The following is a 12,209-nucleotide window of genomic DNA, read 5'->3' as shown; positions in this document are numbered from 1 at the left end:
TCTCCTCATCTCTAGTGTTCGTGGTAGTGAGCTTTAGTAAGTGGCCGTTCTCACGCCTCTCCCCCTCCCCCTGTAGCTGGAGATGATCGCCATGGAGAACCCGGCCGACCTGAAGAAGCAGCTATACGTGGAGTTCGAGGGCGAGCAGGGCGTCGACGAGGGGGGCGTCTCAAAAGAGTTCTTCCAGCTGGTGGTGGAGGAGATCTTCAACGTCGACATAGGTGGGTGGAGGAGGTTCATGTTGTTCACAGGTGGTGAAGAGCTGGTGGATTAAACAAAATCAAACCAACATTTTTGTGATTGGTTGCTGTCACCGAGATCAGGAAGATTCAGATACATTTTTCATCTAGAATTCAATAGTTAAATAAAGATATATCAATCACTGCATATATAAATCTCAACACATCGGCCTGGCCTAAAGGAAAGAGCAGTTTATATGTTGACTGATTCCAATGTTGTGTTGGTCAGACTATAGAATGATTTATTGCCTGTTTAGTGAATAATCCAGAACATAAGGAACTTTAATAAATTAAACAAATCGCATACTATACAACGCTAAAACCTAGCGGAACGGAAAACGTTAAACGCTAAAACGAAAACGTTAGTAGAATCTGTCTCCTGAGGTGTCATAAACCCTTGTTGAAGCAGGAGATCTAGCACGTACGGGTTTCACGAAAAAGATACGTGGGCGGAGGTCATGAATGTCGTAAAAAAGCCAAATTGAATCATTGATAGAGCTGGGTATCTCCCCTGATTTCCCGAAACGATTCGATCTCGATTCATTATCAATTTTATCGGTTAGGGATAGAATTGATTCTCATAGAACTAATGCCGTGAATTTAACAGCTTTTTCGCACGTCTACATTAAAAGATCGATCATGGGATTTTATAAATCTATATCAGAACCATCAAATGAAGATCAATTTGAGTCAGAATAAACGATTCGATTTGAACCCAGCCCTACTTATTCCGTTTTGCGTTCCGCCCAGTTTTATCTCGACTTAGTCCACGTAATCGACCAAGAAAATTACAGCGATACTGCCTTCTTATGCAGTATGGCGCAAGAACGCAGGCGCGGTTGCGGCGTGCCTACATGCTTGCGCAATAGTCCTGTGTCTTCACTTTCACTGCTGGAGTTTGTTTCAGCATATAGCTGGTTTATCTGTTTGTTTGGTCTGCTTGACTTTGTAGACCTGCATTGGCTTTTGAAGTGGTTCTGCTTCTTCACAAGCTCTCATTCCACACCGTACGAGATAGACGCTGGTAGCATGAAGCTGTCACTGCATCTCAGACATCGCTTTCGAAGGCATTTTCCAAAGCCAGTCCTTATGACAAAAAATGCCAGCGGTGGAACAAGATGAGAAACCTCATCACTGTTTACCTGTGTAAGGAAATGGTTCCCTTTCAAAATGTTGATAGAAAGGGCTTTAAAGATATGGTCAAAACACTCAATCCCAGGTAAGCGTTACCTGCCCGCACACTCTTCAGCCAAATTGAGATGCCAATATGATACGGCAAGGACCTCTCCTCGAGCAAGTGGAGAAAGAAATCCATACTATTAAATATTTCTGTTCTTCAGAGATTATTTTTTTTCTTTACTTGAGAATAGATTTTTCGTTTTGCTGCCTAACCAGTATTTTACCACTTCAGAAACATTTGTCTATCCAAATTAGAAGATAAAATGAATTTTCCATCTGGTCGCGCATGTGTGACCAGTAAATTTGCCCTTCTTTATTTTACACGTTAAACGTGAAAGGGCTGCGTCAATGAATCCGGAATCTTTAGCAGGCTAATGAGTGTAAGAAGGATAGGGAATGGCGCTAATGTGTCGAGGGGGAGGGTCCTAGAGATTATCGAGTGCGCGTAAACGTCTGTACGAAGGAGAAAGATTTCACAACCTGCGTGCGATTACAATGAGCAAGCAAACTATTGACTTGTTCTTCCGACCTTTGGCCAGGCTGCCAGTGCAAGTCAGTCCTGCACGGGTCTTATTTTACAAACCCTGCACCCGCCCGTACCCGCAATACTTCAAACCGCATCCGACCCGTGTTCCGACAGTAGCCCGACCAGACCCGACAGTAGCCCGACCAGACCCGCTATAAATTGATATCGACACCCGACCCGCACCCAATGGAAAATTAGAAACATTAGATGGGAATTACACTATCTGGTGTTTGGCTTGGTGCTTTAGATTGTTGTGCAAAAAAAGCACATCATCCACTGTTGACGGTTTTAGTTGACTCCTCCGCTCCTGATTATATCCAGCACCGGTGAAGTCTCGCTCGCAATCGCAAAACCTGCGCTGTTCAGGCGTCCAACCCGACTCGTTTCATCCAAAGTGTGCGGGTCACCCGAAACCAGTGCAGGACTCTGCTTCAGGTGCCATAAAGGGCTTTTCACACGGGAGGCGTTTGTCGGGCCTGATAATGCATTCTCAATGGAGAGGCGAGCGGGCAGAGAGGAGGCTCAGCGTCCTGTCAAGCGGCACGACAAGCGGGCGCCCTCCCGTGAACCTGTCGCTTCCGTACTTGTCGACGCATGCATGCGCAAACCTGGAAACTGTTGGGATAGATGAGAATCACAATAAAATGTGGCGCTAAATTTGAAACAGCACATTGTAATTTCTGCATCTATTATCAAAATAGTTATTAGTAATACAATGGAAAATAGTAGAAATGTGAATATGTGGTTGGCATGTTGATTAACGATGTGTGCCCCTAAAATGTCTGGTTGTGCCCCTAAGATTTTCAGTTAGGGGCCATAGTGCTCCTAGTGAAAAAAATAAGTCTGGACTCTGGAGCCCTGTACTGTGCTATAATACCGCTACCGTCTATGCCTCAAATCATACCGTGATATACATTTTAGTCCATACCGTACAGCAGGGGTGTCAAATTCAAACTAACTGAGGGCCATGTGGAGGGCTGTGAATAAAATCAGGGGCAGTTTTTCCATGTGTGTGGGTAATTCTTACCAGCAAAACTGATTAATAAAGCAAAATAGTATTTATCAAGCGCTGAACAATGTTTTTGTATTGATAACTGCACAATTAAACAAACCACATTTGCATCACAGTACTTTTGTCCTTAACAAAACAACAGAAAAGATCTTTGTTACCAGCAAAACTGATTAATAAAGCAAAATAGTATTTATCAAATGCTGATATTTTTTTTTACATAAAATAACTTCTCAATTAAACAAAACACATTTGCATTACAGTACTTTTGTCTTTAACAAAACAACAAAAAAGATCTTTGTTAGCAGCAAAACTGATTAATAAAGCAAAATAGTCAATGCAACAAGTCGTATCTCAAATTGTATGGCTTACTTTGGAAACTTGAAAGGACAACAATAGGGCCTATAATGCCAAACCTAAGCAAAATAGGCATTGTGCTTGCTATTTAGTTAAACTCTTACCAGACACACACCTGCATGTGCATGTCTCTTACCAGACATGCACCTTTTCTTAAAAATGATCTTGTCTATTCTAGGCTTAATGTAATTTGCTATGGCCACTTTCAATACCGAGACCAGATGCTGGTCTGTGAGGCGGGATCTGTGGGATGTCTTATTCCGTTTCATTACGGAGAACATCTGTTCGCACGAGTAGGTGCTTCCAAACATAGACATGATGCGTGCAGCGTGAAGGCGAAGCTGTGGCATTGATTCAGGGAGTAGAGGTGCAAACTCAGCAGCCCCAATTGACTGGTAATGGGTCTGCAGAGCACCGTTGCATTGCAATTCAATGAGTTCCAACTGCAAGTGCTGAGGTGCAGTGTCTGTCAACATCAATTGCAAATGGATTTGCGAACAGATCAAGGTTGAATTTCTCTAATCCAAAATCAGCAAATTTCCTGCTGAATTCCGCTTTGAGCGTGTTCAGTTTGTCAGCATACACTTTGGTCGGGAATGGGATGGTGACTGTGTCACTGACTGACAAGTAGGAAAGTGAGCCAAGTTGCCTTGGCGCATCTGGCCCTCCCATAGACGCAGTTTCATTTGAAACGCCTTTACTGAGTCTCGCATTTCAGTGATCAGCTGCTTTCGACCCTGGAGTTTTACATTCAGGGCATTGAGGTGCTCCGTTACGTCACACTTAAACGCCAAGTCGCTCAGCCACTTTTCATCCTCAAGCTCGGGGATGACCTTTTGTTTGCTTTCCATGAAACGAGCGACACTTTCCCCCGACTCAACCAGCCAGCGCAGTTTTCCTCCTCTAAAAGTGCCCTGAATTGCCGGCGATTCAAGCCCCGTGAACGAATGAAGTTCACCGTTTTGGTTACAACTGTCATTACATGTCCCATGCCCAACAGCTTTCCACAGAGGGCTTCCTGGTGGATGATGCAGTGGTAGGCTGTGGAAGTGGAAGTTTCCTCCCGTGTGCCCCATCTTCTCTCAAACCAAACCGACCAAACCACGGACCTCCCCGCACATCGCAGGCTCACCATCCGTTGTCAGCCCAACAAGTTTATTCCACTGCAATTCTGATTCATTGATGCACCGTTCCACTTGTGTGAAAATGTCCTGTCCAGTAGTTGTCCCGTGAATCGATTTTAAATCCAAAAGTTCCTCAGTGACGGAAAACTGAGCATCCAACCCCCGGATGAATATGGAAAGCTGGGCAGTGTCCGTCCTGTCCGTACTCTCATCTGCAGCCAACGAATACGAAACAAATTCCTTGGCTTTAGTTTTTAGCTGGGTCTGTAAGTTGGAGGCCAGCTAATCCACCCGACTAGCAACGGTATTTCGGGAGAGGCTGATATCTGCAAATGCCTGCTTCTTATCGGGGCATACAACATCGCATACCTTTTCAATGCAATTTTTAATAAACTCTCCCTCTGTGAACGGCTTGCATGCTCTTGCTATTTCCTCCGCTATTATAAAGCTTGCCTTCACAGCTCCCTCACTGACTGTTGATGTGAGTAAACATGTTTTGCTGTTGTTGAGGGTTGCATTTTAATTCTTTGACTTTTTGCAGCCGCTGTTCCATGTCCATTTTTCCATAATGCTCATGCTTCGTTTCGAATTGCCTCCGAATGTTATAAACTGCCAATGACTCTTGACATACGAGACACATTGGCTTTTTTTTGTTTCCCTCCTTTCTTGAAATTGTCGATATTCATTGTCCACTTTCCTTTTTTTGGCCATTGTTTATGCTAGCTAGCTACCTTTGGAAAGGCAGATAGCGTTTACGTTGTTTGTATTGTCTCTGCGTGAGTGGAGCACAGGAGTGGAGCGTGGCAGCGGAGCGCTGCAGCGCCTCCTGTGTTTTAATGTTGTATTGTCATGGACGTAAATTTAAACACCAGCGCACGGGCCACATTAGATTGATTGTCAGAATTTATTGGCGGGCCTGCTTAAAAGTCGTGGAGGGCCGTGTCTGGCCCGCGGGCCTTGATATTGACATATGTGCCGTACAGCCTTAGCATGCCCAACACTAAATGGAAATATCAACAAATTGGCAACCCCTGCATAACACCCCCTCGCAACAAATAAAATAGACACAATGAAATAACAAACACTTGATTTTTTTTATATTAGTCATTTAGATCAGTTTTACCGGGTATGTATCCATTTTAGTGCCCGCATATTCTAACATACCCTCTCGGGTCCGCAGGCATGTTCACCTACGACGAGACCACCAAGCTGTTCTGGTTTAACCCATCATCGCTGGAGAACGAGGGGCAGTACACTCTGATCGGCATCGTGCTGGGCCTGGCCATCTACAACAACTGCATCCTGGACGTCCATTTCCCCATGGTGGTCTACCGCAAGCTCATGGGCAAGAAGGGGACGCTCAGAGACCTGGCCGACTCCAACCCGGTACGGGTTGGATTTATTACGGGATGTTTTTTGTTTTCGGGAGCTCTCTCTCTCTCTCTGTCTCTGTCTCTCTCTCTCTGAATAAACATCTCAGTTTATTGCAGTTGATGCCCATCAAAGCAGAGTAATTTGGCGTAAAATTACTTTCTTTCTAGAAACGACAGTACTATTTCAACGACATAAAATGGCAAGTAGATGTGTGTGTTAGTCATGACAGGGTTTGCAAAAATCTCGCCAACGATTTGAAAGCCAAGGCGGTGAGGATCTGAAAGCAGGCTGAAGTTTCACTTCAACCCAGGAAAGTCTGAGCGAAATCCCCTAAGATGCCTTAGCCTTGAGGAAGATGCTAATGGTTCAAAGAACAGCTGCATATCAACGTGTGTGTGTGTGTGTGTGTGTGTGTGTGTGTGTGTGTGTGTGTGTGTGTGTGTGTGTGTGTGTGTGTGTGTGTGTGTGTGTGTGTGTGTGTGTGTGTGTGTGTGTGTGTGTGTGTGTGTGTGTGTGTCTGACTCGCTTGCACTCTCTCTCTGTCTTGCTCTCTGTCTCTCCTCCTGCAGCAGTAGAAGGAATAATTCTTGCCAAGGACAGTTTTATATATTTATTTATTTTTGGGAGCTTGAAATTTGAAGAAGCAGAATAGTTTGGCATAAAATGACTTTCTTTCTAGATACGACAGTAGGTCTACTATGTAAACAACATAAAATGGCTGCGCAAGGAGAAGGATGTAAAAGTGAATCTTGTCTGTCTGTCTCCCAGGTGCTGTTCCAGAGCCTGACAGAGCTGCTCTCCTACGAGGGCAGTGTGGAGGAGGACATGATGATCACCTTCCAGATCTCCCAGACTGACCTGTTCGGGAACCCCCTGATGCACGACCTGCGGGAGAACGGGGACCAGATCCCCGTTACCAACGACAACCGGAAGGTGAGGAGGCCGCGCTTCACTTCGACCGTGGCGCTCTACCGTCGAAGAGAGATTAACACAAACGGTTCGGAAGTGAACCGCCCACCCTAGCTTTAACTGGGATGGGGCCATCCCCCATCCCATTTATTCCAGCATTCAATTCCAGTATCCCAACCACACTCACAAACATACTCTTTTATGCAAAGCGTCTTAAGGTACGGCCACACTGAACGCGTTACGCGCGTAGAAAATCATAATTTCTGCATAGGGAACCATTGGTTTATGCGCATAGATGCGTTACACACTCTGCTAAAGCAGAGCGTTAGCCGTGTTTTATGCACCTAAATAACGCACCTACGCGCCCAACACACCTACGCGCGGAGTTCAAGGAATTTAACTTTTTAAGCTCTTACGTGTGACGTTTAGCTGCGATAGCCAATCAGCGTTGAGCTTGACCCGACGTCACTGGCAGAGAGACGAAGGACAGGCGCTCCGCAGCTGATTTGGAGCGCCTGTATTTGGTGTCCTGACGGGAGATCCTGGCACCAACCCGGGCTAGCAGGTCATCGAACATGGCCCCAGTTCCTGTAGGAGGTGGTGAAACTCACCCAGCTATGAGCGCCTACGGAGGATGTCATGCACCCAAACACGACGGCGTTTGGGTTTCCTACTCTCCTCCAACTCCCAAACAAATACAGCGCAGCGGAAAATAAGTTTTGGGCGTGCTCATCGAGCTTTGTAGGCGCGAGAACCATTTTTGTGACACAATGATCAAGCGTCAGGGTAGCCGCGTTACGTGTGTAATGCGTTCAGTGTGGCCGTACCTTGAGGATTAGTACAATTGTCGGAATTTTACGGGAAAAAACTAGACTGTACGGACAATCTCGTTTTTTTGTGAAACAAAACGTATGATTTAACATCCACCGTTCGAGAACTTTTATATTTGTCATTCTTTTATTTCTGTCATATTTGTATTTCTTTAATGGCACTCTTATTGTGGCGGCGGCGGTGCAGGAGTTTGTGGCCCAGTACGCGGACTACGTGCTGAACAGGACGGTGGAGAAGCAGTTCAAGGCCTTCAGACGAGGCTTCCACATGGTCACCAACGAGTCTCCGCTCAAGTACCTGTTCAGACCGGAGGAGATAGAGCTGCTCATCTGTGGGAGTCGGGTGAGGAGAGAGGGGGGAGAGGGGAGAGGGGGTGAGAGGTCGGAGGAGTGGGAGCTGAGAGAGGAAGGAAACTTCTCCATCTCACTCTCTTTATGTCTCTGTCTGTGTCTCTGTCTCTCTGTGTCTCTTTCTCTCTCTTTCTGTCTCTCTGTCTGTGTCTCTCTCTCTTAACTCTCTGTCTCTCTCACTCAGAATCTAGACTTCTTGGCTCTGGAGGAGACGACAGAATACGACGGCGGCTACAACAGAGACTCCCGGATCATCAAGTAAGATAAACACAACACATGAAGGGCTCAGTTGTGGTTCCACGTCGACGCAACGCAAGGACCACGCAGACACTTCTACGCAGTCGGGAACCTGTTGTGGTTCTGCGTCGGGTTTCAGCGAGCGGACCAATCACAGCCCTTGCTGCTGCGTTGCCTCGACACATGGTTAACATATTTGGGAGGCGCACGTCAGGACCTTGTTGGGGACACAGAGCGGGTCCGAAAGGACGTAAGGGGTCCGTAACCCCCTTGCGTTGCGTCGACGAGGAACCATAATTAGCCCTTACGTGTGCTTACATTAAGTGCCAGGATGTACAAACACACAATAAGTGTGTATATTACGTGCCTACATTAAGTGCGTACATTAAGGTCACACACTAATTGCCCTTTCCCTCCCTCAGGGAGTTCTGGGAGACCCTGCACTCGTTCGGAGACGACCAGAAGCGTCTCTTCCTGCAGTTCACCACGGGGACGGACCGCGCCCCCGTGGGCGGCCTGGGGAAGCTCAAGATGATCATCGCCAAGAACGGCCCCGACACCGAGAGGTAAGGGCCCCTATACCCCCCCCCCCCGGCCATGATGTTTACCGTCTGTGTTGATGGGAGGACCTAGTGATGGATATACTGTTTAGCGTAACACCTAGCCTGTTTAGCCTAGCCACCTAGCCCCTTTAGCTTAGCCCCTTTAGCCTAGCTGCCTAGCCCCTTTAGCTTATCCCCTTTAGCCTAGCACTGACTGCAATGTTAAAAGGGGCTAGGTGGGAGGGAGGGAGGGCGGGTTTGGCTGGGCGTGGGTGGTTTCATCTTCTCAGTGCCTTGCTCTAAGGTGCTAGGCTAAAGGGGCTCAGTGCTAGGCTAAATGGGCTAAAAATATGCCCCTTTTTAACATAGCATTTAGCCCCTTTAGCCTCTTTAGCATCTCACCTAGCCCCTTTTATTCTAGCACTAAGCCCCTTTCAACATTGCACTTAGCCCCTTTAGTCTAGCATCTACCCTCTTAAGGCCAGCACTTTTGCCTAATACTTAGCCTACCCCCTGTAGCCTACTTTAGCCACTTACACTGTGTGTGTCTCTGTACCCCCCCCCTCCAGGTTGCCCACCTCCCACACCTGCTTCAACGTGCTCCTGCTCCCGGAGTACGGCACAGTGGAGAAGCTGAGGGAGCGGCTGCTGAAGGCCATCACCTACGCCAAGGGCTTTGGCATGCTCTGAGAGGCCCTGCCCCGACCCCCATCCCCACCGTTACCCAGCCCTCAAACCCTGTGACCCCGCCCATCTCCACCCCCCACCTCATCACACACACCGCAGTCCTGACCGCCGATAAAAACACACAAAAAAATATGAAACGAGGACATGAAAAAGGGGATTTAACCACAGAACCGTGCGCTGGAGGGGGGGGAGGGGGGGGCTATGGGGGGGCAGGGCCATGTGGCTGGCCAACCACGGCTCAACAAACCCAGTAGTCCCGCTAGTCGTTGCTACTACTGCTACAACGATTATTACTACTACAACTTCTACTACTAGCCCCGCCCAATTCCCTAAGCCACGCCCCCGTCCCCCCCCTCCGATGTGAACCCCCCACCACACACATACTTACTTGAATGTGCTACGGCAACCATGGCAACCACGGCCCTCCCAAAAAAACAACCCAGGCTTACCCCCCTTCTTTTTTCCTTTCATTTTTTTTCTACGTCCACAGAGGATTTCACTTTTTTTTCGTAGTATTTATTTGGAAAAAAGATATCGGGTTTTTCGCATTTTTTTCATTCTTTTGTTTTCTTTCATGGTGACCTTTAACCCCCAACCCCGGGGGTGTGGTGTATGTGTTCGGCACGGTCGGCATGGAAATGGTGCAGACTGCTGACAACGCATCGGAAATGGAAAACCGGTCAATGACGGAAAAATGAGCTAAATCCCGACCGATAAAAAGCGGCCGAAGTCTGAAAAACGAAAAGAAAAACGACAACGACCAAACAATCCGACTTCGTAGGTCAACGTCGACCCCACCCCCCCCTCTCTATTTGGACCGGTCCGCGGTGAGACTTAAGTCAGAGCGGTGTAAGTGCACTTAGACATTTTCAGAATGTTTCCTTTGTCCGATATATTTTTTTTTTATGCATACGATTTATTGTTTTGTTCTTGCCGCACATTGTGTCCTATTTCGAAAAACACGTTTTATTTCCATGTCTTCCTGTGACGACGATTCTCAATAAAACGAAACCCAAGAACACGACAGTATTGTGTACGCTGAGGGGACCCTCTCTCTCTCACCCCCCCCCCCTCTCGCTCTCTCTCACTCTCTCTCTCTCTCTCTCCCTGTCGCTCTCTATCTCTCTCTCAGCCTCTCTCTGGGCGAGCCAGACGTAGTGTGTGCTGGTACAAGGCAAGCCCCCCCCTCCCCTCCCCTGGACCCTCGTTTACGAATAGACAGATCTGGGCGAGCGAGATCCAAGTGAAACACCCGCACCAGGGACTCAAACCCACCACCGCTCCGATATAGGGTCTTCGGATAACATCCCAGCATCCGGAACCCCCCTTTGCAGATTTGTGAACAAAGTTTTATTTTATTTAGCATTGATGATTATTACGATGACATAATTTGTGTCTTTATTTGGGTTTTCTTCTGTCACATTTTCTTTTTTTATCGGAACAAACGATTAAAAACGCTAGTTCGGGGGTTTTCGAGTCTTCGCTCATCTTCGCAAGTTCACCTTTGACCTGTCCTCCATTGGGTCTCACGGGTCCCTCCTCCAATCACACAGACCCCCCCCAGGGGGTGGGAGGGAGGGACACCTGAGACCCCATGGGGGACAGGTCAAAGGTGAACTTGAGAAGAGGAGCGTAGACTCGAAAACCCCAGACACAAATTATGTCATCATAATAATCATTAATACAAAATAAAATAAAACTGGGAAGTTGTGAGGTTGCTGGGAAGTTGTGAGGTTTGGTTGAGGGTTGGTGGTTTCAACTTCTTAGTGCCTTGCTCAAAGGCACTTTAATGGCAGTTAAATAAATAGGGTTTAGCGGAGGGGTCACTCGCCTGCTGCTCTACGCTTCCTTCCCTGCTCGACCGACGTTCAAACACACCGCTTCGTCGTCACGGCAATCACTACCCCGCCCTTCCAACCCCCCTTATCCAGGCGGGCAAGGAATGTGGGAGGGGGGTGGGTACCGGACTGGCTTGGACCGTATCCCAGCATGCATCACGGTTAGTGTCGTGGACCATACCCCCTGTCAAAGCACCCCCTTTGTGGAGAAGAGGCGAAAGTTTAAAGTTCGGCGGGAGAATTTGTTTGAGGCTACCTCGGTTAGCTTCCGTTATGCCACTCAGAGGAGGGCCCACTGGCACAATAACATAAACCTGGGCCGTCCTCGCTCTTCTGTTGCTCTTGTTCCACCATCTTTAGTTTTTCCATCTGAAAATCCCTGGGCGGCGAGAAACCGATCTTTTCGACAAATTTCGTGTTTTCTTTGAGGGTTGTTTGGTTCGTTCTTTTACCTGCTTGAGATCTAGCCTGTTTGCTTGCCGGTGACGATCCAAGTGCCATAAATGAGGGTAGCAAGGAATCTTTTTATTAATATAATTTAATAATAATTTCTTTTTTTTTTCTTTTTCGGCGGCCATCTTTGTTGTCCCGGCGCCGTGAAAACGGGAAACTTTGTGTTGTGTAACAAAAATAAACACACAATTATACGAGATGACTCAGAAAACGTCAGTTGGGACGCCGCCATCAGTTGCTCTGCGTTTCCATTTGTTGCCCTGTTTTTTTTTTTTTCTGTACCGTTGAATCTGCTGCTCACACGGACATCGTACGCTTAGGACTCTAGCGCCGGATAAAAATGAAACGTTGGCGAGGCATCGGAGAGCCCCCTCGCCGGTAGACGGCTTTGAATCGTCGGTAACACTTTAAGGGATGAAGATGATTTAAAGACTAAAGGCTATGAAGTGATGAGTGTTGTGTAAACATGCTAAATAAAAGTGACAGCTTTTTTTTACAGTTTGTATCGTGTGGGCATCGTGATTTTACCGTCCTGACTGTTCATGTCGGAAACA

General features: G+C 47.3%; 1 protein-coding gene across 1 annotated transcript in view; it reads left to right on the top strand.

Annotated features, from left to right (window-relative positions):
• LOC132460644 (ubiquitin-protein ligase E3A-like) overlaps window positions 1-12,156 on the top strand; it is a 32,222-nt gene extending 20,066 nt beyond the window's left edge. The window contains exons 7-14 of the mRNA XM_060055439.1: window positions 77-221; window positions 5,615-5,820; window positions 6,577-6,741; window positions 7,735-7,890; window positions 8,083-8,156; window positions 8,558-8,701; window positions 9,247-10,656; window positions 11,072-12,156. Of these exons, the coding sequence (XP_059911422.1) occupies window positions 77-221; window positions 5,615-5,820; window positions 6,577-6,741; window positions 7,735-7,890; window positions 8,083-8,156; window positions 8,558-8,701; window positions 9,247-9,367 (1,011 nt within the window). The 3' untranslated portion in view covers window positions 9,368-10,656; window positions 11,072-12,156. The remainder of the gene's footprint in view (window positions 1-76; window positions 222-5,614; window positions 5,821-6,576; window positions 6,742-7,734; window positions 7,891-8,082; window positions 8,157-8,557; window positions 8,702-9,246; window positions 10,657-11,071) is intronic.
• Window positions 12,157-12,209: the final 53 nt, after the last annotated feature.

Source organism: Gadus macrocephalus, chromosome 7, assembly GCF_031168955.1.
Source record: "Gadus macrocephalus chromosome 7, ASM3116895v1".
NCBI lineage: Eukaryota > Metazoa > Chordata > Actinopteri > Gadiformes > Gadidae > Gadus > Gadus macrocephalus.
This window is presented reverse-complemented; position numbering and strand designations above follow the sequence as displayed.